This window comes from Melospiza georgiana, chromosome 26 (assembly GCF_028018845.1).
Source record: "Melospiza georgiana isolate bMelGeo1 chromosome 26, bMelGeo1.pri, whole genome shotgun sequence".
Lineage (NCBI taxonomy): Eukaryota > Metazoa > Chordata > Aves > Passeriformes > Passerellidae > Melospiza > Melospiza georgiana.
The window spans coordinates 6530738-6557952 of NC_080455.1; the positions used below are offsets into that span (position 1 = coordinate 6530738).

Consider the following 27215-nt stretch of genomic DNA (forward strand, 5'->3'; position numbering starts at 1 on the left):
CCCCCAGGGTATTGCATCCCGAAATCCCCCCAGGAACAACATCCTTAAAATTCCCCCAAGGTACCACATCCCTGAAACCCCCCCAGGGTATCGCATCCCGAAATCCCCCCAGGAACAACATCCCTGCATCCCTGAAATCCCTCCAAGGAACCACATCCCTAAATCCCCCCAGGAACCACATCCCTGAAATCCCTCCAAGGAACCACATCTCTAAAATCCCCCCAGGTTACCACATCCCTAAAATCCCCCAAAGACCACATCCCTGACATCCCTCCAAGGAACCACATCCTTAAAATCCCTCCAAGGACCACATCCCTAAATCCCCCCAAGGTACCACATCCCTAAAATCCCCCCAGGAACCACATCCTTAAAATTCCCCCAAGGACCACATCTCTAAATACTCCAGGAACCACATCCCTGAAATCCCTCCAAGGTGTCACATCCCTGAAATCCCTCCAAGGTGTCACATCCCCGCATCCCCCCACTCCACCTGCATCCCCGGCTGACCACGTCCCCCAAACCTCCCCCCGCACCCCCCCGGCCCCACACCCCGCGCACCTTTCCGCATCCCCCCGTGTTATCCCATCCCCCGCACCCCCTCCCGCCTCCTGGCAGCCGCCGCCTCCCCCCCACGCCGGTACCACACCCCCGCATCCTCCATCTCCCGCATCCTCCTCGCATCCCCCGCATCCCTCCCCGCCCTCCGCATCCCTCCCCACCCCGTGTCCTCACTCCGCCCCCCCGATCGCAGCTCCCCCCGCGTTCCGCAGCCCAATCAGGGCGGCTCGGAGCAATTCAAACGCCGGCCCCGCAAGCGCCGGCGGCGGCTCCGCTCCGCTCCCGGGCCGGGCAGGCTGCGCCGTGCGGCGGCGGCGGGGCCGGTCCGGATGGGCGCGGGGAGCGGCGGGGCGGGCGCGGCCCCCGCCCGCCGCCCGGAGCGCAGGTGAGCGCGGAGGGACCGGGGGGAACCGGGGGGAACCGGCAAAGTTTGGTGGTGGAGCCGCGGGGCTGCACCGGGCACCGCCCGGCCGCGGCTCCGCAGGGGCGGTGCGGGATGCGCGGGGATCCGCTCCCGGTGCCGCTCCCGGTGCCGCTCCCGGTGCCGCTCCCGGTGCCCGGGTGGGCTCCTTGCGGGGATGAGGGGGTCCCGAGAGCTGCGGTGTCCCCGGGTCGGGGGTCTGTGACAGCCTGGGGTGGGCGGGGGAGCGGGAAAAAAAATGGGAATTTTGGAATGAATATCGCCGTTAGATAAAATCTGGGATGGGCGTGTTGGGGAAGAAGAAGTGGAAAACAAGGAATTCCCGCAGCTGCTGCAAAGCCGCTGATTTTGGGGTTCGGCTGTGGGGGAGCCAAGGGGCGGCTGCCGAAGCCCCCGAGGACTGAGGGGGTTTGGGGGCTCTGGGAGACGGGGGAGGGCGGCTTGGGGAAACTTTGGGATGAAGCGGAGCCGCTGTGTCCGTGCTGGAACCAGGGGGATCCCGCAGAGCCCCGGCACAAAGGGCTGAGCCCCGGAGGAACCGGGGCCGTTCCGCTCTCAGCCCCTCGGGAGGAGCCCCGGGAGCGGCACCGGGCATTGGGGAGCTCTGGGCTGGCCGGGGCAGCGTTTGGTGCAGAGCCCCGTGTCGGACACGGGCTGGAGCTCCAGCAGGGCCGATTGAGGCGCTTTGGGGCTGCCCGGACCCCGCCGCCGGCCCCTCCTTGTGCCGCTCCCGGGGCTCTGCCCGCTCCCAGCTCGGTGTCCCGGAGCCCGGCAGGGACGGGGCGATGCTCCGGCGGCTCCGGCGGTGCCCGGGCTGGGCTGAGCGCGGGACAGGAGCGGGGATGGCTCTGCTGGCCGAGCGAGGGGTGGCAGCAGGATGTGCCCGGTTGCTGTGGCAGCGCTGCCGGCAGTGCCCAGGTCCTTGGGTGAGGCTCTGGTTTTCCCTGAGCAGCCCTGGGATCCGTTCGGGGTCTGTCCCCGCGGTCCCTGTGCCGGCAGGGGAAGGGAGGGAGGTGGGATCAGCCCTGAAAACCGCACGGGTGGAACCCCCGGGCTGAATCCCCCCGGAAAGGAGGAGGACAGGGCCTCGGGCTGTGCCAGGCAGCGTTTAGGCTGGAGACTGGGGGCATTTCTGCACAGAAAAGCTGCTCGAGCCCTGGCACGGTGGCACCGGGGGCATCCCCATCCCTGCGGATGTGACACTTGGGGACGGGGGTCTGTGGTGGCCTCGAATGGGCTCGGTGATCTCGGGGGCTTTTCCAAGGTAAACAATTCCCTGGCTCCGTGCCCTGGGCCGGCTCCAGGGCCATCAGCAGCGCCTGCTGTCCCCGAACCTCCCCGCACCTGTTGCCGCGGGCCCCGGCCGGGCGCTCCCGCTGCCCCCGCGGCTCCTCCCGCTGCCGGCGGCATCTGCTCGGTGCTCGGGGGCCGGGGCAGCGTTCCCGGGGCTCCGCGGGGCTCCGCGGGCCGCGGGCAGCCCGGGCAGGCCGGGCCGGGGCTGGAGCAGCAGCAGGGCCGTGGGTGGATGCCGGAAAAGCCGAGCTGGGAGCGGCGGCCGCGGTTCGTGAGCTCCGCGCCTCCCCCGGCGCCCGCCACGGTGACAGCAGCGGTGACAGCAGCGGTGACACCTCGGGCCGAGCTCTCTGGAGGTGCCGAGCGTTGGTAAATCCCGAGCCGAGCTGTGGCAGCGGCTGATCCCGGCGGGAAGCGCTGCCCGGCTGGAGCCGCCTCCGAGGGCTCCCCACAAAACCAAATTGATGGATCGGAGCTCCCTGAGGGACCCCGGGGCCGTGAGGCCGAGCTGCAGCCCGGGGCGGGGCAATAAACCCGGGATTAAAGGAGTGACCAGGGATGGAGAGGGGATTGCGGGATGGGAGCGCTCCAGGGCGAGGGGCAGGGATGGAAAACTGGGATTAAAGGGGAGCTGGGGGCTGTTCCCAGCTGGAACCTGCAGGGGAGAGCTGTGGGGACCCAGAAGAGGGACCTGGAGTGGGTCTGGGATTGTGGATCCCAGTGGTGCCTGGCTGGTGGGACAGGACCAGCCTATCCCCATCCCCATCCCCATTCCATCCCCATCCCCATTCCATTCCCATTCCATCCCCATTCCCATCCCCATCCCCATCCCCATCCCATCCCCATCCCCATTCCCATCCCCATTCCCATTCCCATCCCCATTCCATCCCCATCCCATCCCCATCCCCATCCCATCCCCATTCCCATTCCTATCCCCATTCCCATCCCATCCCCATCCCCATTCCATCCCCATCCCCATCCCCATTCCATTCCCATTCCATCCCCATTCCATCCCCATCCCATCCCCATCCCATCCCCATCCCCATTCCCATCCCATCCCCATCCCCATCCCCATTCCCATCCCATCCCCATCCCCATTGCATCCCCATTCCCATCCCATCCCCATCCCCATTGCATCCCCATCCCCATTCCATCCCCATCCCCATCCCCATCCCCATCCCCATCCCCATCCCCATCCCCATTCCATTCCCATTCCCATCCCATCCCCATCCCCATTCCATCCCCATCCCCATTCCAGCCGTGCCTGGGCTTGGCTCTGTCTGGAAACCACCCGGGATCCCGAGACCATTCCACAGGATCCTGTGCTGTGGGCAGGGCAGGATGCTCTGTGCAGCTGGGATGTGCCTGAGGTGCAGAGCTGGAAGCTCCCAGCATTGGGCAGCACAGCTGAATCCGTGGATTTTAACATCTTTAACACCCCCCAAGCCCTTGTGGGGCTTTCCCTCCCTGGCCTGGCAGGGCTTGGTGCCCACCAGGTCTCCACATCCCAACCAGCCAGGCAGAACCTCGTCCAGGGGGGATTTTTGGAATCCAAACCTTTCTTTGGAAGCTTCTGCTGGGATTCCCTGGTCCATGGGGATGGTTTGGAGCAGAGGAGACCCCTGAGCCCACAGGAGAGCCACAGCTTTGGGGTCATGGAGAGGAGCAGAGTCCTGAGAGGCAGGGCAGGAGCTGCTGGGTGCTCTTCCAGCCTGGAATGGCTCCGGAGGCCAAGCAGGAGCTCCTGGTTGCTCTTCCAGCCTGGAATGGCTCCACAGGCCGGGCTGGTGGGGTTTGGAGCAGCCTGGGGCAGTGGGAGGTGTCCCTGAGCCCATTCCATGATGCCACAGCTCCTTTGGGGTGTCCCCACGTGAGCAGAGGTGGCTTTGCCGTCCCGGCCTGGCTGTCCCCGTGTTCCCACTGCCCTGGGGCTGGCCCAGGGTTTGGGAATTCAGCTGGGGAATCCCTGGATCGGCCCCATGGAGCTGCCTGGGCTCCTCAGGGCTCCTCAGGCCGGAGATTCCAGCCCCTGGATCCCTGAATCCCCGGGATCTCCCGCAGCCCCTCTGCATTGCAGGGCTGCGGGTTTGTCTTTAATTGTGCCGGGCTGTGCTAACGAAGGGATTAAGGCCTGGGAGGGCGAGCGGTGCCGGCCAAATTCCCGTCCAGATCCCCTCCCTGCTCCAAGGGCTGTTTTGTAACGCTCTCCTTTCATTCCTTCATCCCTGCCTGGAGCATCCCGCACTGGGATCCAGATCTCAGCAGCTGCTGGGGCTGGGCCACGAGTCCCCAGCACTGCTGAGGCTTCCAAGGACTGAGGGATGAGGGAGCTCCTGGGTGGAGCTGGGCACTCCCTGGATGGAGCTGGGCACTCCTGGATGGAGCTGGGCATTCCCTGGATCCCTGGGTATTCCCTGGATGGAGCTGGGCATTCCCTGGATCCCTGGGCATTCCCTGGATGGAGCTGGGCACTCCCTGGATGGAGCTGGGCACTCCCTGGATGGAGCTGGGCATTCCCTGGATCCCTGGGCACTCCCTGGATGGAGCTGGGCACTCCCTGGATCCCTGGGCATTCCCTGGATGGAGCTGGGCACTCCCTGGATGGAGCTGGGCATTCCCTGGATGGAGCTGGGCATTCCCTGGATGGAGCTGGGCACTCCCTGGATCCCTGGGCATTCCCTGGATGGAGCTGGGCACTCCCTGGATGGAGCTGGGAATTCCCTGGATGGAGCTGGGCATTCCCTGGATGGAGCTGGGCACTCCCTGGATGGAGCTGGGCACTCCCTGGATCCCTCCTGGGCTGCTGGGAGTGTTCCAGAGGGATGGGGATGGGCTCAGGGCAGAGCTGGGGATGCTCTGTCTCCTGCTCCCTGCTGGATCCCACGGAGCTGCTCCATCCTTGGGATCCTCAGCTGCTCCATCCTTGGCATCCTCAGCTGCTCCATCCATGGAATCCTCAGCTGCTCCATCCTTGGGATCCTCTCCTCTCCAGGTCAGGGATGCACCCAAAGCTCCTCCAGGGGCTGGAACCAGAGCTGCTGCCAGGGGCAGGAGATGGAGTAAACCCACGGATTGTGCAGGGCTGTGCAGGGCAGGGCCATCAGGAACATTCCCTGGGATTGTGCAGGGCTGTGCAGGGCAGGGCCATCAGGAACATTCCCTGGGATTGTGCAGGGCTGTGCAGGGCAGGGCCATCAGGAACATTCCCTGGGATTGTGCAGGGCTGTGCAGGGCAGGGCCATCAGGAGCATTCCCTGGGATTGTGCAGGGCAGGGCCATCAGGAACATTCCCTGGGATTGTGCAGGGCTGTGCAGGGCAGGGCCATCAGGAACATTCCCTGGGATGGTGCAGGGCTGTGCAGGGCAGGGCCATCAGGAACATTCCCTGGGATTGTGCAGGGCTGTGCAGGGCAGGGCCATCAGGAACATTCCCCGGGAGCAGCAGGGAGGGAGCCTTGTCCCCAGGGGACCTGGTGTCCCGCCAGGCTCGGGGCAGACGCAGCCCTGGAGCAGCATCCCAGCCCAGCCCAGCCCGGCTGCCAAGGTTCTTCCAGGAATGCCTGGGCATGGCAGGGACGCCAGGCAGGCGGTGATGGAGAGAGCTTGGCACCGGCCTGGCACAGAGTGTCCTGGCACAGGCGGGAGCAGCCTGGGATGCTGGAACAGGGATGGAGCCACGGAGCTGCAGCCCAGAGCAGGGGGGGACACCCTGGGCAGGATGGGGGTCCCAGCTGTGGATGGACAGAGCTGTCCCTCTGTCTGTCCCTGCCTGGCACAGAGGGAGCAGGACGGGGAAGGGTGCCAGCAGTGGGATGAGAGGATTTGGGCTGCTGGGGATGCTCCTTCCCCCCTGCTCTGCCTCTGTCCCGTTTGTGTCACTCACCAAAACCCAGACCAGACACCCCTGGGGAAGCCATGGAGGAGGTGAGAGATGGGGACGGGCCAGGGGGACCTGCTGGGACCTGGACCCTGCTGAGATCCAGGACCTTGCTGGGATCTGGACCCTGCTGGGATCCAGGACCCTGCTGGGATCTGGACCCTGCTGGGATCTGGACCCTGCTGAGATCCAGGACCCTGCTGGGATCTGGACCCTGCTGGAATCTAGACCCTGCTGGATCCCCCTGGTTTTGATGGAGATTTTTGGTGATTTTGTGAATATTTCGGGGTTTTTGTGGGCATTTTTTGGGTCTGTGGCCATCCCTGCCTTCCCCAACCCCCTCCATCCCACAGCACACCCCTGGAGCACAGTGTGCATGTGGGGTCTCAAGCAGCTCAGGGCAGCCCCTCGGATCCACCAGCAGCTCCCAGCTCCTTCCCCTGCCCGGTTTGCCCCAAATTCTGGCAACTGTGGCCAGGTTTGATCAGGGCCTTCCCTGAGGGGGGGCAGGAATGGGATCCCCCTGCAGCCCCTGAGCCTGGATAAAATCCCGGGGAGTTCTCAGCATGGGAACGGCATCATCGATTTCCCGGAGCTGAGCCCTGGCCCTGCCATCGATCTGCATTTTTATCAGCATTTTTATCAGCTCATCTCGGTGACTGAGAGGCTCTGGCACTGCGGGGAGGAGGAGGAGGGAGGGAGGAGGAAAAGGGAGAGGAGGAGGAAGGAAGGAAGGAAGGAAGGAAGGAAGGAAGGAAGGAAGGAAGGAAGGAAGGAAGGAAGGAAGGAAGGAAGGAAGGAAGGAAGGAAGGAAGGAAGGAAGGAAGGAAGGAAGGAAGGAAGGAAGGAAGGAAGGAAGGAAGGAAGGAAGGAAGGAAGGAAGGAAGGAAGGAAGGAAGGAAGGAAGGAAGGAAGGAAGGAAGGAAGGAAGGAAGGAAGGAAGGAAGGAAGGAAGGAAGGAAGGAAGGAAGGAAGGAAGGAAGGAAGGAAGGAAGGAAGGAAGGAAGGAAGGAAGGAAGGAAGGAAGGAAGGAAGGAAGGAAGGAAGGGAAGGAAGGGAAGGAAGGGAAGGAAGGGAAGGAAGGGAGGAAGGAAGGAAGGAAGGAAGGAAGGAAGGAAGGAAGGAAGGAAGGAAGGAAGGAAGGAAGGAAGGAAGGAAGGAAGGAAGGAAGGAAGGAAGGAAGGAAGGAAGGAAGGAAGGAAGGAAGGAAGGAAGGAAGGAAGGAAGGAAATAAATAAATAAATCACGGAGCACTTGGCATTAGATGTTTAGATGTGGATTTGCTGGTTTTCAGGGGTTTTCTCACAGAGCCTCGGATGCTGCTCCGGGTGTTGCTGCACGTGGAGGGCGGCTCCAAACAGCGCCTCCGACCCAGGAGTGATTAAAAATCCTTTAATTGCAGAGCCGGAGTTCTTGGGAGCTGAGTCTTTGCCCATTTGCTCAATAATTCATGGCAGAGCCCGGTAATTAAATGCTAAAGACCCGATTTGCCTGGCATTGTTTGCAGTTCCATTGCTGCTTGAATGCAAGAAATTACCGAGTCATTTAATTGGTAATTAAAAGTAATGATTGCTTCCCGTGCTCCAGGAATTACTCAGCATTTCTGGGGTTGTTTGCACACAGCAGAAACGCCCTCCCTGCTTTCCAGGCTGAATTCCTGTGAATTTATCCCTGGGTTGGTGCTGGGGGGAGCCTCGTGCTGCCCCATCCCCTTTCAATGGCTCATAAAAAGCAGGAAAAATGCGAATTAACACAAAATGAGAAAACTCCTGGGTTTGATCCCATTCCAGGCTCTCCCACTGCCCATGGCCTTGCATGGGTGGGTTTGGGAGGATCTGGGAATGTCCAGGCGCTTTTGGGGCTGGGTTTGGGCCTTTGGAATAAGGAAATGTGGGGCTGCGTTTATAAATAATCCACAATTCCCGACAGGAGCAAATCGGGATCTGCTCCCGGGGAGCAGCAGGACAAGGGGGAAGCTGTGCCAGGGGAGGTTTAAATTGGATATTGGGAAAATTCCTTCGTGGAAAAAGGATTGTCAGGGTGAAGGGCCGGGGGATGGGATGGGATGGGGTGGGATGGGATGGGATGGGATGGGATGGGATGGGATGGGATGGGATGGGATGGGATGGGATGGGATGGGTGGGATGGGATGGGATGGGATGGGCTGAGAATGGCACTGGGATGGGATGGGATGGGATGGGATGGGATGGGAATGGCACTGGGCTGGGAGTGGCACTGGGATGGATCAGGAGCTTGTACAGGGATGAGCTGGGAGTGGCTTTTAGGGCACTCCAGGAGCCTTGCCCAGGTTTCGATCCCCAGGGACAGATCCCGGAGTTTTCAGTGTCCCCACATTTGCTGCGTTGACAAAACCCTGAATTTCCTCCCCCTGGGGCTCAGAGACCCCAGCCCCGATGGAAACATCCCCTGCACTGTGCAGGGCCCTGGGGGAGCTGGGAGCCCCTCTCAGGGCTGGAGCTGACGCTTCCCAGAGCCTCAGGGAGCGCTGCCCCATCCTCAGACTGGGATTGCGATTCCCAGGTTTGGGACAGGGAATAATTTCATTTTTGTGCAGAGCTGAGCGTGTTCCATGCACAGCTCCAGGCACGGATAACCTTTGCTTATTCCCAGCCTGGAGTTACCCTGGGCTGGGTTTTTGCTGCCTAAGCCCTTCCAGCTGCCCTTTCCTGCTCTGATTCCCAAATCACCAGCTCTGGAGGCACCTCGGAGCCAGAATGTGAATTAATAATGTGCTAAGAAAATAAAGACACTTCAACAGCCTTTAAATCAAGGGGAACAGCCTGTTAAAGGCTTTGGACAAATCCCATTACTTTGTGTGCAGTTTTAGGGCTGGCAGGAATAAATCTCCGGGCAATTTATGGATGGTGACAAATTTCTTTCAGGAGGAAAGGATCCCATGGGGGGATGCTCCTGGTTATCCAGAGATTCTCCGAGGAGTTGTGGAGTTATTGATGCGTCCCACTGGGAGTGACAACAAAATCTGTGGCCTCTGGGTCACCTGGGTTGGCATCAAAATCCATTTTGGGAGGCTGGGATGCTCCTCCCTGGGGCTGGGGTGGCAGGAGCAGAGCAGGAGGGGACAGGGATGGGAGTTCCCTGTTGTTGGTGGAGGGGACAGGGATTGGGAGTTTCCTGTTGTTGGTGCATGGCCAGGAAAGAGGAATCAGGGAATTTGGGGGCTCTGGAGCCTCTCCTGGGGTGGCTGCAGGGACCTGGAGCCTGTTGGTGTCCCCAGAGCTCCCTGTCCCCTCTCGTTCCATTTTCGGTGTCACAAACCTCTCTAAGTTAACCAGGAAAATCTGGTTTTGATGGAAAAGTGTAGGAATTTGGTTGGGATTGTCCACAGCCGTGGATTGCCCTGGCTGCAGCCCCCAGTTCCTGTCTCAGGAATTGCGGTTCCCTGCCTGGAAATTCCTGCTCCAGAAATTTCTCTTTTTCCCTTTGGAGCATCCAAAGGAGCAGGATCACCCTCGTGGCCTCTCCTCAGTGGTTCAGGGGAGCTGCAGGGCTGGGGTTGTGTGCAGGGAGCAGCTCGGGTGTGACACGTCCCTCACCTGTCCTGGGGTTCTGTGCAGGGAGCAGCTCGGGTGTGACACATCCCTCACCTGTCCTGGGGCTCTGTGCAGGGAGCAGCTCGGGTGTGACACATCCCTCACCTGTCCTGGGGCTCTGTGCAGGGAGCAGCTCAGGTGTGACACATCCCTCACCTGTCCCGCAGGGCTCTGCAGGGCTGGGCTTGGCTCGGCAAGGGGCAGCGAATTCTCTGGAATTCTCTGCTTGAGCAGGGGAGCCTGGAGAGGACAGGACAGGACAGGACAGGACAGGACAGGACAATCCCTCAGAGTCACCAGGAGTGTTGGGAATGAGGTCTCAGCCCTCGGGAAGGGGCTTTGGGCCCCCTCAGTGCTGCCCAGGAGGGGAGTTTTGGGAGGGCTTTGGTGTCACCCAGAATAATTCTGGAATTGGATAAAACCTCCATGGCCGTGGAGCCCAACCATCCCCAGCCCTGCCAAGGCCACCCCTGTCCCCAAGTGTCACATCCCCACTGATTTCAACCCCTGCAGGAATGGGAATCCAGCCTGTCCACCCTTTCCATGGGGAAATTTCTCCTCCTGCAGCCACCCAGGCTCCCAATAAGCCCAAGGTGATTTTCTTTCATTTCCATTGGCAGTGAAATCCAGCCTGCCATGGCTGGGAGCTGCAGGAAGCACAAATGGTGATTTTCTTTCATTTCCATTGGCAGTGAAATCCAGCCTGCCATGGCTGGGAGCTGCAGGAAGCACAAATGGTTTTCCCCCAGCCACGGGCAATGTTTTTTTTTTTTTGGGGTTTTTTTTTTCACCTGGAACTGGAGCAGCCAAGTGTGGGATTGTCCTCCAAGCAGGAACAGTCACTCGGTGCCACAGGGCTGTACCCAGAGCAGCCACTGCAGGTTCCACAGATCCCTTTGTCAGCACTAAAAAGGGCTCAGATCCTGCTGGAGGCTTCTGGCATTTCATGGGGGAGCTCAGATTAGAGGAACACTGGGATTTTCCTCTCCCCAAAATGCAGGGCTGAGCGTGGGACAAGGCAAAGGCTGAACCTCATTTCATTGCCCAGCAGGAACCTGTTCCTTCCTGGAGTTTCTTCAGCATCCCCCAAAGCCCAGATCCCCCTGAGGCTGCAGCTCCAAAGCTGGCTCTGAGGCAGGGCTGGGGTTGATATTCCTGAGTGCCAGAATGTCTGAATATTCCTGAGTGCCAGGATTTCTGAATATTCCTGATTCCCTGTGCCTCGGGGCACCTCTGTCCCCAGCTCCCCCCTGAGACCATCCAGCTTTTTGTGCTGTAGGATGAACAATTCCTCAGCACGAGGATCCCTTCCAGCTCTGAGAGCCTTCCAAGGAGAGAGGGCAGAGGGGGAAGCTCCACACAGCAATTCCCACAGCCAGGGGCTCTTTGTCAAGGACTTTGGGAGAGGCAGAGGAATTTTGGGATGAAAGTCTTGAAATTAAACTGGAATTAAAGCCACAAATCCCAGAATGGCTTCAGCTGGGAGGGATCTCAAAGGTCTTCCAGTCCCATCCCTGTCCCAGGGTGCTCCAAGCCCTGTCCAGCCTCACCTTGGATGGATGGATGATGGATGGATGGATGGATGGATGGATGGATGGATGGATGGATGGATGGATGGATGGATGATGGATGGATGGATGATGGATGGATGGATGATGGATGGTATGATGGATGGATGAGGGATGGATGGATGATGGATGGATGATGGATGGATGGATGGATGGATGATGGATGGATGGATGATGGATGATGGATGGATGGATGATGGATGGATGGATGGATGGATGGATGGATGGATGGATGGATGGATGGATGGATAATGGATGGATGGATGGATGATGGATGGATGGATGGATGGATGGATGGATGGATGGATGGATAATGGATGGATGGATGATGGGTGGATGGATGGATGATGGATGGATGGATGATGGATGGATGGATGGATGGATGATGGATGGATGGATGGATGGATGGATGGATGGATGGATGGATGATGGATGGATGGATGGATGGATGGATGGATGGATGGATGATGGATGGATGGATGGATGATGGATGGATGGATGGATGATGGATGGATGGTGGATCCATGGATGATGGATGGATGGATGGATGGATGGATGGATGATGGATGGATGGATGGATGATGGATGATGGATGGATGGATGATGGATGGATGGATGGAGGGATGGATGGATGATGGATGTATGGATGGATGGATGGATGATGGATGGATGATGGATGGATGGATGGAGGGATGGATGGATGGATGGATGGATGGATGGATGGATGATGGATCCATGGATGGATGGATGGATGGATGGATGGATGATGGATGGATGGATGGATGGATGGATGGATGGATGGATGGATGGATGGATGATGGATCCATGGATGGATGGATGGATGGATGGATGGATGGATGATGGATCCATGGATGGATGGATGGATGGATGGATGGACGGATGGACGGATGATGGATTCATGGATGCATGCATGGATGGATGGAGAGGGAATCTCTGAGCACCTTGCCCACGTTTTGACTTTGGGGACAGGGACAGAGGATGGATTTCTCCAGAGGAACTCTGGGAACGGCCAGGGCAGCCTCACCAGGCCCCTGTGGCTCTTCCAGGAGCAGGTGGGGAGGAGACCTTCAGGAACTGTCCATCCATACGAGCAGAGCAATTTTAATTTGCCCCTGCTGAGCTGCCCTGTGCCCCGGGCACCAAGCGTTCCCTGCGCTGCTGGAGTGTGGAAAACTCCCCGTGGGCACCTCCCAGGAGCCCAAACTCCATCAGAACCGAGCCTGGCAGAGCAGGAAAACTCAACTCCAGCCATTCCCATGGAATTCTCCCTGTGGGAAGGGGACAGCGGAGCTGCAGCAATTTCCATCCCAAAAAGCTGCACCCCTGCGGATCCCGGGGAGGGGGAATGTGCCCAGGTGTGACCCCAGCGTGTCCCTGAGGCTGATCCTGGCATGAGTGCCGTGAACAGAGCGGGCAGTGCCAGCCTGGGAATCCTGGAGCATCCCTGGACACGCTGGGGACAGTCCTGGATCCCGGGGGCACAGGGGTGCAGGAGCTTCCCGGGGATCAGAGCAGGAATTTTGGGATGCAGGAGCTCCCCATGGGATCAGAGCAGGAATTTTGGGATGCAGGAGCTTCCTGTGGGATCAGAGGGGTTTTTTGGGGGATGCAGGAGCTTCTCGGGTATCCCAGAAGATTTTTAGGGATGCAGGAGCTTCCTGTGGGATCACGGGGGGTTTTTTGGGATTCAGGTGCTTTCCAGGGGATCAGAGCAGGATTTTTGGGTGCAGGAGCTTCCCAGGGATCAGAACAGATTTTTTGGGATGCAGGTGCTCCCCGTGTGATCACAGGGAATTTTTGGGGATCGCAGGGAGGTTTTCGGGATCACAGGGAATTTTTGGGGATCACAGGGAGGCTTTTGGGATGCAGGCGCTCCCCGTGAGATCACAGGGAATTTTTGGGGATCGCAGGGAATTTTTTGGGGATCACAGGGAATTTTTGGGGATCACAGGGAGGTTTTGGGGATCACAGTGAATTTTTGGGGATCGCAGGGAGGTTTTCGGGATCGCAGGGAATTTTTTGGGGATCACAGTGAATTTTTGGGGATCACAGGGAGGATTTTGGGATGGCGGGGATGCGGAGCCGGGGCGGGGGCGCAGCTCAGCCCCGCAGCCCGAGCACTCCCACGGTCTGGCTCTCCCGGGCAGGCGCCTGAGGAAACTTGCCCGGCTCCGATCGCTGCGCTCCACCTTTTATTCTAATGGGCTCCGCATCGCCATAGGAACCCGAGCCCGCCCGGGCGGCAGCGAGCGCCGCCGCTCCGGGGCCGGGCACGGCCGGGGATGGATGCGGGAGCCCGGGGCAGCCGCCAGGTACCGAGCCGGGGGCACCGGGACCCCCAGCCCTGCCCGGCCGGGGCGAGCCGGGAAATGCCCCAGGAGGGTGGGGGGAGAGGGCAGGGAGCCGGGTTTGGGGTGGGAACAGCTTTTCCTGGGGTTGGGTGGGTTTGGGTGAAGGGTCCTTGGCTGGGTTGGGGGCCTCAGGGGTTGGGATTTGGGGTGGAACAGCTTTTCATGGGGTTTGGTTTGGGTGAAGGGTGCTTGGATGGGTTGGGGGTCTCAGGGGTTGGGATTTGGGGTGGGAACAGCCTTTCATGGGGTTGGATCGGTTTGGGAGGAGGGTGCTTGGCTGGGTTGGGGGTCTCAGAGGTTGGGATTTGGGGTGGGAACAGCCTTTCATGGGGTTGGATCGGTTTGGGAGGAGGGTGCTTGGCTGGGTCGGGGGTTTCAGAGGTTGGGATTTGGGCAAATCCGTCCCTGCGTGGCTGGGGCTGGGCTGAGCCTCCCCCATGGGACATCCCAGACACTCCGTGGGGCTGATCCATGGGATCTCCCTGGATCCAGGCTCCATCTGCCCCACGCTGCTGGGTCCGGGCAGGATTCCAGCCTGGGAGAGGGGCTGGAGCCCTCCCGTCATCCACAGGATGCTCCAGCAGGGCTGGAGAGGTCCTGGGAGCAGGTTTGGCATGTGAGGGCACACCAGACATCCGAGGGATCCTGACGAGGCTCGGGATCCTCCCTGGGCACAGTCCAGACCCTCCTGCGTCCCTTTGTCCATGGCATGGAGAGGGGATGGGATGGGAGGGAGTCCCTGAACGCTTCTGGATGCTCGGGAAGGGCTGGCACTGCCTGGTTCTGGCTTTCCCTCCTCCTCCGGGCTGGGATGGATCTGCTGGAGAGTCGGGAACAGCCAGGCTGGAGGTGCAGGGGGGGCTCAGCATCCCTGGGCATGGACAGGGTGGGGAGAAGGGTCTGACCCTAGCAGGGAATAACGGGGAGGCTGGGAAGGGGAGGTGGACCCCAGTGGGTCCCAGTGGGTCTCAGTGGACCCCAGTGGATCTCAGTGGGTCCCAGTGGACCCCAGTGGATCCCAGTGGGTCTCAGTGGGTCCCAGTGGATCTCAGTGGATCCCAATGGATCTCAGTGGACCCCAGTGGGTCCCAGTGGGTCCCAGTGGACCCCAGTGGATCCCAGTGGATGGGATTCCTGCCATGGGGAGCACCTTTACTCCTGCTGGGCCTGGCACAGGGCAGAGGAGCAGCCCTGAGCTGGGGCAGGAGCAGATGGCAGGGGTAACACAGCTTTGGGATTCACAGCAAGGGGACGCAGGAAAATCAGGATTCTCCCAGCCCTGTAAAACGGGAGAACAGCCCTGTGCCCTGCAGGAGCCTCACACCCCGCTTTGGCCGGGGCCAGCTCCATGCCCAGGGCTCGGATCCTGCTGGGAGTTCAGGATTCCCTGGCACAGCCCCTGGATGAGCTCCAGAGGCTGCCAGGCCCCGTCCCAGCAGCTGCATTTACTGAAAAAGGCAATGCAGGGATTGCAGCTGCTCCAGGGCGGGCAGCAGCGTGTCCAGAGAGGGGCACGGAGCCGCCTCTGTCCGTCTGTCCTGCTGGACACGGCTGGGACAGACACCAGGACCCGCTGCTGAGGAGGTGAAGGGAAGGAGGGAGGGACCCCCATGGCCCTGACACTGAAGCCTTTCCCCATCTTTGAGGAGTTCAGGCACCAAAAATCGCAGAAAAAAACATTCCAGGGAGATTTCCCAGTGCTTCTCCCATGAGCAGATGAGGGTGGGGAAGTGGTTTAAGGGAAAAGGGGAGATTTGGGGTGGTGGTTTTAAGGGAAAGAGGGAGATTTGGGGTGGTGGTTTTAAGTGAAAAGAGGGAAGATTTAGGGTAATGGTTTTACTGGAAAAGAGGGGAGATTTGGGGTAATGGTTTTAAGGGAAAAGAGGGGAGATTTGGGGTGGTGGTTTTAAGGGAAAAGGGGAGATTTGGGATGGGAATGCTTTTAAGGGAAAAGAGCAAGATGAGGATGGGGAAGTGGTTTAAAGGAAGAGGGGAGATTTGGGGTAATGGTTTTAAGTGAAAATAGGGGCAGATTCGGGGTAATGGTTTTAAGGCAAAAGAGGGAAGATTCGGGGTAATGATTTTAAGGGAAAAGGGGAGATTTGGGGTTGTGGCTTTAAGGGAAAAGAGGGGAGATTTGGGGTAATGGTTTTACTGGAAAAGGGGAGATTTGGGGTAATGGTTTTAAGAGAAAAGAGGGGAGATTCAGGGTGGAATGAGGCAGGAATTGGTTCGGATGAGGGCGGGGAGGGGTGGGATGGAATTCCCATCCCTGGAGGTGCCCCAGGCCGGGGTTTGGAGCAGCTTTGGGCACTGGAAGGTGCCAGGGCTGGCCCTGGATGGGCTTCAAGGTCCTTCCAGCCAAACCTGGATATGGTGCCCTCCATCCCACCTGGATCACACCCAGATCCTGCCTGGCTCCGCGCTGACTCCCTCCTTTGTTCGCAATAAGCATCTCATTAGATATTCCCCGTTCCCAAATTAACATTTAATTCGTGCCTCGTTCCCAGAAAAAAACCTGGGCGCAGCCTCCTGGAATTGTTGACAGTGATCCTGTTCCTTTGTGAGCTCTGTCCCTATTAAGCAATTTCCTCGCCTGTGTCTTTTGAGTTACTAAGGGAACAGGAATAAAATCTTAATAAAACTCCATCAACCGTTCCTGAAATAACAGCAGCTCCTCGGAGGGGCCTGAGCAAGGGATGGGGCTCTGCTCCAAATTCCCAGGAAATCCAGAGCACAGAGTCAGGGGTGGGGTGAGCTGGAGGGCTCAAAGCTCATCCAATTCCACCCATTTCCACCCAATTTCACCCAATTTCACCACCCCAGGGTGCTCCAGCCACAGCTGCTCTGGGAGCCCCCACTGATGAAAAGGCAACAAATCCCAAAAGGGAATAAATCCTTTATTTTCAGGATAAATAATATTAAATATAAATAATATATACATTGCAGAAATAATATATTTTGTATTAGTAATATATAAATATATATAGAAAATAAAATAAAGATATTAAATATAAACAAACACATTAATATTGATATATTAATAATATATAAATAATACCAGGGTTAGCAATTAGCAGGAATTTTTCTCTTTTGTCCTGACTGTGCCTGATCCTCCCTGGATTTGGGACCTGAGCCATTGGGCATCTCCAGATCCAGGATTTATTGCTGTCCTGAGCACCACCAAGGGGAATTTTTAAACCAAATATATCCATGGGAAGCACGGAGAGAGGTTTAGGCTTGGTTTAGGATACTGGGGGAATTCCTCCATGGAAAGGGGTAGAATCCCCATTTCTGGGGGGATTTAAAGTCTTGTGGATGTGGCACCTGGGGACAGGGTCAGTGGTGGCCTTGGGATTGCTCTGCCTTGCCCTTCCCCATGGATATTGGACATTAAATATTAGATATTGGGTATTAAATATTGGATATTGGATGTTGGATATTGAATATTGGGTATTAAATATTGGATACTGGATATTAAATATTGGGTGCTGGATATTGGATATGGGATATTGAATATTGGATTTTGGATATTGGATATCGCTGCCAGGGGGGGCAGGGGATGTTCCTGAGCTCTCCCAGGGAGATTTTGGGGTTTTTTTTCCTGGAGCCTGAATTCAGGCTCCAGGATGCTGCAAGGGGATATTGGGGTGGATATTCCAGGGCCGATGGTGTGGATATTTCAGGGATATTGATGTGGATATTCCAGAGACTTTGGTGTGGATATTCCAGGGCTGATGGTGTGAATATCCCAGGGCGGGTGGTGTGGATGTTGAAGGGATGATGGTGTGGATGTTGCAGGGGGGATGGTGAGGATGTTGCAGGGATATTGATGTGGATATTCCAGGGATATTGATGTGGATGCTCCAGAGACTTTGGTGAGGATGTTGCAGGGGGATGGTGTGGATGTTCTCCTGAGGGGGTGGTGTCAATGTTCTCCCAGAGAGGATGACGTGGATGTTTTCCCGGGGAGGTTGTCATGGATGTTCTCCCAGGAATGCTGGTGTGGATATTGCAGGAATATTGATGTGGATATGCCAGGAATATTGATGTGGATGTTCCAGGGACTTTGGTGTGGATATTGCAGTGGCATTGATGTGGATATTCCATGGGTATTGATGTGGATATTCTAGGGAGGTTGATGTGGATATTCCAGGGACTTTGTTGTGGATATTCCATGGATATTGGTGTGGATATTGCAGGGACATTGGTGTGGATATTGCTGTGGATATTTCATGGATATTGGCGTGGATATTGCAGGGACATCGGTGTGGATATTGCTGTGGATATTTCATGGATATTGGTGTGGATATTGCAGGGACATTGGGGTGGATATTCCATGGATATTGGTGTGGATATTACGGGGACTTTGGTGTGGATATTCCATGGATATTGGTGTGGATATTCCGGGGACATCGGTGTGGATATTCCATGGATATTGGTGTGGATATTCCGGGGACATCGGTGTGGATATTCCATGGATATTGGTGTGGATATTCCGGGGACATCGGTGTGGATATTCCATGGATATTGGTGTGGATATTGCAGGGACATCGGTGTGGATATTCCGGGGACTTTGGTGTGGATATTCCATGGATATTGGTGTGGATATTCCGGGGACTTTGGTGTGGATTTCTCCTGTGTGAGCTCCCCCGGTGCTGGGAATTCCAGAGGTGTCCCGGGATGTGCTGCTGCGCTCCCTGCAGTGGCCACAGCCCCTGTTTGTAACCCTGTCCCTGTTCTCTCTGTCCCAAAGCCCTGGAGAGCCGGAGCCCAGCGCGGTGACGGGGCCCTGTGGGCACAGCCTGGCCCTGCTCCTGTCCCCACGCAGCTGCAGCCAGGTGGGTGCCCCGTTCCTCGGCAATCAGCTCCCCCTCTCCTTGTTGGGTCCAGGCCTCCCTGAGCAGCCCCTGTGTCCTTTCTGGTGGGGATCCCCTGGGATTTGGGCTTCCAACACCAGCCTGGGCCTCTCCAGGGATTGTTGGGCATTCATGGCCAGAGGAGCAGCCCCTGCACCAGTGCCTGGAGCTGCCCACCCGTGCCTTGTGCCCTCACCAGTGGCTTGCCAGGAAATCCAGAACTCCCCGAGCACCTCCTGATCCTGTTGCTGCATCCCGTGGCTGGTTCCTCCTCCCCAGCCATCCCTGCTTTCCCCACATCCCATTCCTTCTCCTCCACCATCTGTTTTTCCACATCCAATCCCTCCTCCCTCACCATCCCTGCTTCCCCCACACTCAATTCCTCCTCCCTCACCATCTCTGCTTTCCTCGTGGCCAATTCCTCCTCCCTCACCGTCTCTGCTTTCCTCGTGGCCAATTCCTCCTCCTTCACCGTCTCTGCTTTCCTCGTGGCCAATTCTCCCTCCCTCCCCATCTCTCCATGCCCGTACCCATTCCCTGCTCCCTCACCAGCTCTGTTTTTCCCTCCAGGAGCTCTGGGCTCTCCCAGGAGCCGATCCCGAGGGTTTCCCCATGGAATAGGCGCTTTTCCAGGTGCCTGGGCACACGAGAAGCTGAAGTTGGTCGCCCCGGGGCACCCGAACCCGCCGTGCCCTGGAGCCCCCGGCCTCTGCCATGAATGATGCATCCACCATGGATTATGAACTGCTCTCCCCGTCCCTGGTGGAGCACCCCGCCGGCGCCGCGGGCATGGATGCCGAGCAGAAAACTGTCTTTGCCTTCGTCATCTTCCTCCTGGTGTTCCTGGTGATGCTGATGGTGCGCTGCTTCCGCATCCTGCTGGACCCCTACAGCCGCATGCCCGCCTCCTCCTGGACGGACCACAAGGAGGGCTTGGAGCGGGGCCAGTTCGACTACGCCCTGGTGTGAGGGGAGCCCGGGCCGAGCTCCAGCCCCGCTGGCCCTCCATCCATCCATCCATCCATCCATCCATCCATCCATCCATCCATCCATCCATCATCCATCCATCCATCCATCCATCCATCCATCCATCCATCCATCCATCCATCCTTCCCTCCCTCCCTCTGCAGGGATGCTCCGGGCTGGGGAGGGGCGAGCAGGGGGTCCGGCCCCAGGGAGGTTTTCTAGGCGTTTCTCTCTTTTCTAAGCACTTTTCATTTCTCTCGGCAGCCCGTGGGACGCTGCGGGTGGGACAGGGGGGCTGGACGGGGACCCCGGTGCCCCCCGTGCCCCCGGGCACCGCGGACGGGGCATGGCGGGACCTGCCCTCGGCCCGCGGGGCCCCTGGGCTGGGCTGGGCTCTGCCCGGTGCCAGGCCCGAGCTTTGACCCCCGCTGCCCCCCGTGAGTGCCCCCCGGCAGTGCCCCCGTGGTCCAGTGCGTGTCCGTGTGTCCTGTAGCTGAGCCGTGTCCGTCAGGGGTTTCTCGGCACCGGCGCCCAGTGCTGGCTTTGTTCCTCCTCTGTGCCACTCCCGAGCCCCCCAAAAGCGAGGGGAGGCTGGAGACCCCCCCTGTGCAGCCCCCCTTGGGCTCCAGCCCTGTCCGTGCCCAGCTGGTGACAACGGAGCCTGGGGACACCAGGACGGGTCAGGGCTCCCCAAAACACCCGGGAGAGGCTCCTGGGCCATCCCTGCCGGGGTGTCCGGCCCTCCCCGGGCTCTCCGGGGCTCTGCAAGTGGCCCAGGGGCTGCCAAGGGCCGTGGTGGGCAGCGGGAGGGTCCTGCCAAGGAATTTGGGCCGGGGGGGAGGGAGAACCTCGCCCCCCTCCATGGAAATGAAGGGATTTGGAAATGAAGGGATTTGGAAATAAAGCAGCACCGTGCCGACCCCAGCCGGCTCCTGCTCCGCTCTGTGCTGCGTGCCGGGAGGGGAACGGGACCCCCCAAAACCCTGGGGGCAGGAGGAGGAGGAGGAAAAGGAGGAGGAAGAGCGAGGGGTCATCGTGGATGCTGCAGGAGTGGCCACCAGGTCACTCTGTCCCCAGGGCATGGGGACCCAGCCCGGCCACCTCCTGTCCCAGCACGGTCCGGCACGAATCCCCGCTCACGCACGGAGCTGTTCCAGGACATTCTGCGGCTGTCCGAGCCCCTGTTTGCCCCTGCCCGGGTCTGTCCCCTCTCTCCGGTGCTGTCCCCTCTCTCCGGTGCTGTCCCCACTGTCCGGTTCTGTTCCCTCTCTCCGGGTCTGTCCCCTCTGCCCGGGTCTGTCCCCTCTCTCCGGTGCTGTCCCCTCTGTCCGGTTCTGTTCCCTCTGTCCGGTTCTGTCCCTACTGCCCGGTTGTGTCCCCTCTCTCCGGTGCTGTCCCCGCTCCCTGCCGGCCCCGGGTGCCGCAGTCCCGCCCGCCCTCTGCTGGCACCGGGAAGAGCTTCCAAAAACCGGGAATATCGGCCTGGAAGGAGCGTCTGGGCTGGACCACATCGGCCCGACCCCGGCCGAGCCACCCGGTGCCACCCGCGCCAAGGCAGGGACACCTCCCACTGCTCCAGCCTGGCCTTGGCACTGCCGGGGATCCACAGCCGCTCCGGGAATTCCATCCCGTTCCCTCCCAGCCAGGAATTCCTTCCCAATACCCACCCAAATTCCCCAGTTTGGTCCAGTTTGAGGCAGTTCCCTGTGTCCTGTCCCTCCGTCCTTGTCGCCAGCCCCTCTCCTGGAGCCCCTTTAGGCTCTGAGCTCTTCCCCAGAGCTTTCTCCAGGCTGGACAACCCCAATTCCATCTCCAAAGAAAGCTCCAGGCTGGGAGATCCCAATCTGTGCCCACACAAAGACACAGCTCCAATTAACCCAAAATAATTTTATTGTTGCCGTTGCTTCTGATACAAAAAAGGAATTCCACAAAGAGCCACCTCTCTGTGCGGGACAAGGGGCACAGGTTTGGGGTTTCAACACTTCCCCCCGAAAAAACCAACCAGCAAGAAATGTCAATATAAAACAAATTAAAAAAAAAAAAAAAAAACCAAAAAAAACGAACCAAAACACCACACCAAAGAGGAGGAGAGGAAACCTTGAGCTTTGAGACTTTGGCTCAACACACGCACACAAACCCAGCTCTGCTAATTTATTATTATTATTATTAATACTTTTTGGATTTTGGTTTTTCTTTTTTTCTTTCTTTTTTTTTAAAAAAAGCACCTGTTGGAAAAAAAACAAACCAAAAATAATAATTAAAAAAAAAAAAAAAAAAAACCAAAAAAAACAATCCCAAACATCAGGCCACCCATCCTGTCACAAGCTCTGGGACTCTTGTAAAATCCAGAGTCTGGAGCTGCTTTGAAGAGTTTTCAAGTTTGCCTGGAGCCCCGATACAGTAAACACACACATCCCCCGCCCCAGAGAAATTCCCACCCCTCCAAAAAAACGTAAAGCTACAGGAAAATGCACTCCTGACAGCACCGAGCCAGCATTGCTTTGGTGGTTTTCCATAAATATGGGAGGGTGGATGGATGGATGGACGCAGTGCAGAACGCTGGCCAGGAACCAGCACCCAGGAGCTGTGAGCACCTTGGACTGGGGATGAGGCAGCTCCTGGGAATGAGCACCTTTATCCCGGGAATGAGCACCTTTTATCCCGGGAATGAGCACCTTTTATCGTGGGAATGAGCCTCTTTTATCCCGGGAAGGAGCCTCTTTTATCCTGGGAATCAGCACCATTTATCACGGGAATGAGCACCCTAATTACAGGAGTCAGCACCTTCTGTCTTGGGAATCAGCACCTTTATCCCAGGAATGAGCACCTTTATCCCGGGAATGAGCAGATCCTCAGCTGGGAGTGTCCTGGATAAGGGGGAGAGGTGGGAGCAGAGGGAGGGGAGGCCCTGCTCAGGAGTTTGGACTCTTTGGCTTTTGGGAGCTTTGTGAGCTGTGGCTCGGGCTTGGTCCCCAGAGCAGAGCATCCCCAGAGGTGCTGATTCCATAGGGACATTCCCCATGGCTGATCCCACAGGGACATTCCCCATGGATGTCCTGGTGGTGGCTGATCCCACAGGGACGTTTCCCATGGCTGATCCCACAGGGACGTTTCCCATGGCTGTCCTGGTGGTGGCTGATCCTAGCAGGACATCCTCCATGGCTGTCCCAGCAGGTGCTGATCCCACAGGGACATTTCCCATGGCTGACCCTAGCAGGACATTCTCCATGGATGTCCTGGTGGTGGCTGGTCCTACAGGGACAGTTCCTGTGGTGGCTGATCCTACAAGGACACGTCCTGGTGGTGGCTGATCCTACAAGGACAGTTCCTGTGGAGGCTGATCCTACAAGGACACGTCCTGGTGGTGGCTGATCCCACAAGGACAGGTCCTGGTGGTGGCTGATCCTACAAGGACAGTTCCCATGGCTGTCCTGGTGGTGGCTGATCCTACAAGGACAGGTCCTGGTGGCGGCTGGTCCTACAAGGACAGTTCCTGTGGTGGCTGATCCCACAGGGACGTTTCCCATGGCTGATCCTAGTAGGACATCCCCATGGCTGTCCTGGTGGTGGCTGATCCTACAGGGACAGTTCCTGTGGAGGCTGATCCTACAAGGACAGTTCCTGTGGAGGCTGATCCTACAAGGACAGGTCCTGGTGGTGGCTGATCCCACAAGGACAGTTCCCATGTCTGTCCTGGTGGTGGCTGATCCCACAAGGACAGTTCCCATGTCTGTCCTGGTGGTGGCTGATCCTACAAGGACAGGTCCTGGTGGTGGCTGATCCTACAAGGACAGTTCCCATGGCTGTCCTGGTGGTGGCTGATCCTATAAGGACAGTTCCTGTGGAGGCTGATCCTACAAGGACAGGTCCTGGTGGTGGCTGATCCCACAAGGACAGTTCCTGTGGTGGCTGATCCCACAGGGACATCCCCATGCTGTCCCAGCGGTGGCGGCGGCGGTGGCAGGAGAGGATCCCGTCGTTGTTGCCGGGGTGGGTGGCGAGGGGCAGGGCTGCGCTGTCGGGTGGGACTGTGGGGGGGTCTCTGGTGGCTTTAGTAGAGCTGGAGCTGCAGCTTCATCCTCAGTGCCTGGCCCAGCTCCCCCGCCAAGTAGTCGAGGTGGTTGTCGGCCTCGAGTTTGTGCAGTTCCCGCCGGCGGGGCAGGCCCACGCTGACGATCTCCAGCACGTAGGTGCCCGGCAGGATTTTCTTGCGGCCCAGGTGCAGGAAGCTGAGCCCGTCCCTGTGGTGGATGCGGAACAGCCCCTCCTCGTTGCCCTGGGCGATGGCGTAGCGCACGCGGTTCTCCAGCGGCTCCAGGGCCGGAAGAAGCTCCAGGATGTGCTCCTTGTGCGCCAGCTCCGACAGGTTCAGCGCCATGGACAGCGGCGCCTCCACGTCCATGCTGGCCAGGTTCACCTCGTGATCCTGCTGGGAGCAGCAAAATTAACACACCAACAGCACGGGTTTGTGCCCAAAAACAAGACAGAGGAGTCCCGACTCTCTTTGAATAAAGGGAGAACCGTGCTGGCCAGGTTCACAGTGGCGTGATCCTGCTGGGAATAGCAAAATTAACACACCAACAGCACGGGTTTGTGCCCAAAAACAAGACAGAGGAGTCCTGACTCTCTTTGAATAAAGGGAGAACCGTGCTGGCCAGGTTCACCTCGTGATCCTGCTGGGAGCAGCAAAATTAACACACCAACAGCACGGGTTTGTGCCCAGAAACAAGACAGAGGAGTCCCTGGGGTAACGGGATCCACTCCAGGCCCTGTTCCTGAAGGGATCCAGCCCCTGCCTTGCTCCAGCCCCTCCAGATGCCCTGGCTTCCTCACCTGGTGCCTCTCCGTGCCGTTGACGCTGCGCCGCTGCCGGCCCCTCTTGGGGTACCCGTTGATCTTGCACTCGTAGCACGTCTCGGGGGACAGCAGGTTGTCCTCATCCTCCTCCTGGGGCGCAGGCAGGTAGGGGCCCTTCCCAAACCCCAAGCCAGAAATGCAGTGGCTGGTGGCAGGAGAGCAGAGGGAATCCATGAACCCAACGGGAACGTTCAGCACTCCCGGGTTCCCCGTGTGGGAGGGAAACGCCCAGAGGGCCACGCGTGGACGTGCCTTACCCCTGTCCTGCTCTGAAGTACCCCCCGGGGCAGCCGCACAGGTACCCCCCGTCCGTGTTGGAGCAGCCGTAGCTGCAGGGGCTGCCCCCGGCCGAGCACTCGTCCACGTCCTGGCAGCCCCCGAAGGCCTGGTCGAAGTCGAAGCCCGAGGGACAGACGCACTTGAAGCTGCCCAGGGTGTTGTAGCAGGAGGCAGAGCCGCAGGCAGAGGGGCTGGAGCACTCGTTCTCATCTGCAGGGAGACACGGAGGGGGAAAATGGGGGAGTCGGGGAGTCACAGAGCCGTGGGGTGTCACCCATGGGTGCAGGGTGCAGCCCATGGGTGCAGGGTGCATCCCACGGGGACATGGTGCATCCCAGGGGTACAAGGTAACTCCCATGGGTACAGGATACACCCCACAGGTAAAGGGTGACTCCTATGGGTACAGGATACACCCCATGGGTACAGAATACATCCCATGGGTACAGGATACACCCTACAAGTGTGGGGTGCATCCTACAGGTACAGGACACACCCCACGGGTATGGGATCCCTCCCACAGGTACAGGACACACCCCACAGGTATGGGATCCCTCCCACAGGTACATGACACACCCCACAGAACGCACCCCACAGGTATGGGACACCTTCCCCAGGTATGGGACGCTTCCCCCAGGTACAGGATACACTCCTTAGGATGCATCCCACAGGTACAGAATGCACCCCACAGGTATGGGACACCTCCACCAGGTGTGGCACCCCTCCCCAGGCGTGGCAGCCCTCCCCAGTGCCCCCACTCACCCACGCACTGGTTCCACTGGTAGTGCTGCACGTAGCCCTGGGGGCAGCCGCAGCGGTACCCGCCCAGCACGTTCTGGCAGCCGTGCTGGCACCGGTGGTTCCCGTCACACTCGTCCACGTCTGCACCCAAGGGACACACAGGGACCTCACACACTGTCCCCTGAGCCTGGGGGGGGCTCAGGGACCCGCCTGGCACCCTCCAGGCTGCTCCTGTGCCCCATTCTGGCCCTGCAGTGACACCCCCAGCTCCCACACAGCCCTGCTGGGATGGTCCCTGATCCCAGCTGTGGCCTGAGCTGTCCCCAGCTCTGCTCTGAGATCTCTCCTGCTGGAATGTGGCACCATTCCCTTCCCCAGGGATCCCCCAGTCCAACCCCTAGGCCTGCCCAGACTCCCCAGCAACCCCACCCCATCCCTGAGAGCATGGTCCAAACACTCCTGAAGTTCCCATCAGCACCGAGGCTCCTCAGGGAACCTCAGAGTTCCTCCCCACGGGAGCTCCCTGGGGGCCCAGCCCCACCTTCACAGTTGACCCCGGAGCTGTCCAGGGAAAATCCCTTCTGGCACTCGCAGTTGTAGCTGCCCGGGGTGTTCAGGCACTGCCCCTTGGCTCCACACAGCGAGGGCTGGGCTGTGCACTCGTTGTTGTCTGCAAAACACCACCAGCAGGGCTTTGTGGCCACGAAATCCACCTGGAAATCCACCTGGAAATCCACCTGGAAATCCACCTGGAAATCCACCTGGAAATCCATCCCAGGCCACCTGGAAATCCACCTGGAAATCCATCCCAGGCCACCTGGAAATCCACCTGGAAATCCACCTAGAAATCCATCCCTGGCCACCTGGAAATCCATCCCTGGTGACCTGGAAATCCACCCGGAATTCCATCTGGAAATCCACCTGGAAATCCATCTCTGGCCACCTGGAAATCCATCCCTGGTGACCTGGAAATCCATCCCTGACCACCTGGAAATCCACCTGGAAATCCACCCCTGACCACCTAGAAATCCACCCCTGGAAATCCATCCCTCACCATCTGAAAGTTCATCCCTGGTGACCTGAAAATCCATCACTGGCCACCTGGAAATCCACCTGAAAATCCCTCTGGAAACCCACCTGGAAACCCACCCCTGGCCACCTGGATGTCCACCCCTGGCCCTGTGGCCACCTCAGATGGAGAGGCAGAGCAGCAGAGGGGCAATGCAGCCACTGGCAGGGTGATACAGAGGGACAGGGCTCAGTTTGGGGAGTTTGGGGGCTGGGAATTCTCTCACGTTCTCTGCTGAGCCAGAGCAGCTCGGTGGGAACGGGTAGAGCAGGAATTAATTGTGCACTGAGGAACTGGGCACTGAGGAACTGGGCACTCACCAGTGCAGGGCAGGAATTGGGCACTCAGGAATTGAACTGGGCACTCAGGAATTGGGCACTCAGGAATTGAACTGGGCACTCAGGAATTGGGCACTCAGGAATTGAATTGGGCACTCACCAATGCAGGGCAGGAATTGGCCACTCAGGAACTGTGCCCTCAGGAATTGGGCACTCACTCAGGAATTGGGCACTCACCAATGCAGGGCAGGAATTGGGCACTCAGGAATTGGGCACTCAGGAATTGAACTGGGCACTCAGGAATTGAATTGGGCACTCACCAATGCAGGGCAGGAATTGGGCACTCAGGAATTGGGCACTCAGGAATTGAACTGGGCACTCAGGAATTGAATTGGGCACTCACCAATGCAGGGCAGGAATTGGGCACCCAGGAATTGGGCACTCAGGAACTGGGCACTCAGGAATTTGAATTTTGCACTCACCAATGCAGGGCAGGAATTGGGCACTC

At 58.6% G+C, this 27215-nt stretch overlaps 2 protein-coding genes across 3 annotated transcripts in view; one reads left to right on the plus strand and one right to left on the minus strand.

Annotated features, from left to right (window-relative positions):
- Positions 1-901: 901 nt before the first annotated feature.
- CTXN1 (cortexin 1) lies at positions 902-20410 on the plus strand. 2 transcript variants are annotated; one of them, XM_058041095.1, is made up of 3 exons: positions 902-943; positions 18418-18502; positions 19091-20410. In XM_058041095.1, the coding sequence occupies exon 3, from the start codon at positions 19235-19237 to the stop codon at positions 19487-19489; it is 255 nt and encodes an 84-aa protein (XP_057897078.1). In that variant the 5' UTR covers positions 902-943; positions 18418-18502; positions 19091-19234; the 3' UTR covers positions 19490-20410. The 2 variants fall into 2 exon arrangements, with proteins under 2 accessions (XP_057897078.1, XP_057897077.1); XM_058041094.1 differs by lacking the exon at positions 902-943 and adding an exon at positions 13518-13622.
- Positions 20411-23537: 3127 nt separating this feature from the next.
- The window catches only part of FBN3 (fibrillin 3), a 68740-nt gene continuing 65062 nt past the window's right edge, over positions 23538-27215 (minus strand). Inside the window, 5 exon segments of the mRNA XM_058041021.1 lie at positions 23538-23912; positions 24320-24488; positions 24601-24832; positions 25382-25501; positions 25902-26030. Coding sequence (XP_057897004.1) covers positions 23538-23912; positions 24320-24488; positions 24601-24832; positions 25382-25501; positions 25902-26030 — 1025 coding nt within the window.

What these genes read in the sequence shown, in the direction of transcription:
- CTXN1 (XM_058041095.1), top strand. Translation starts at nt 19,235, where the DNA reads ATGAATGATGCATCCACCATGGATTATGAACTGCTCTCCCCGTCCCTG.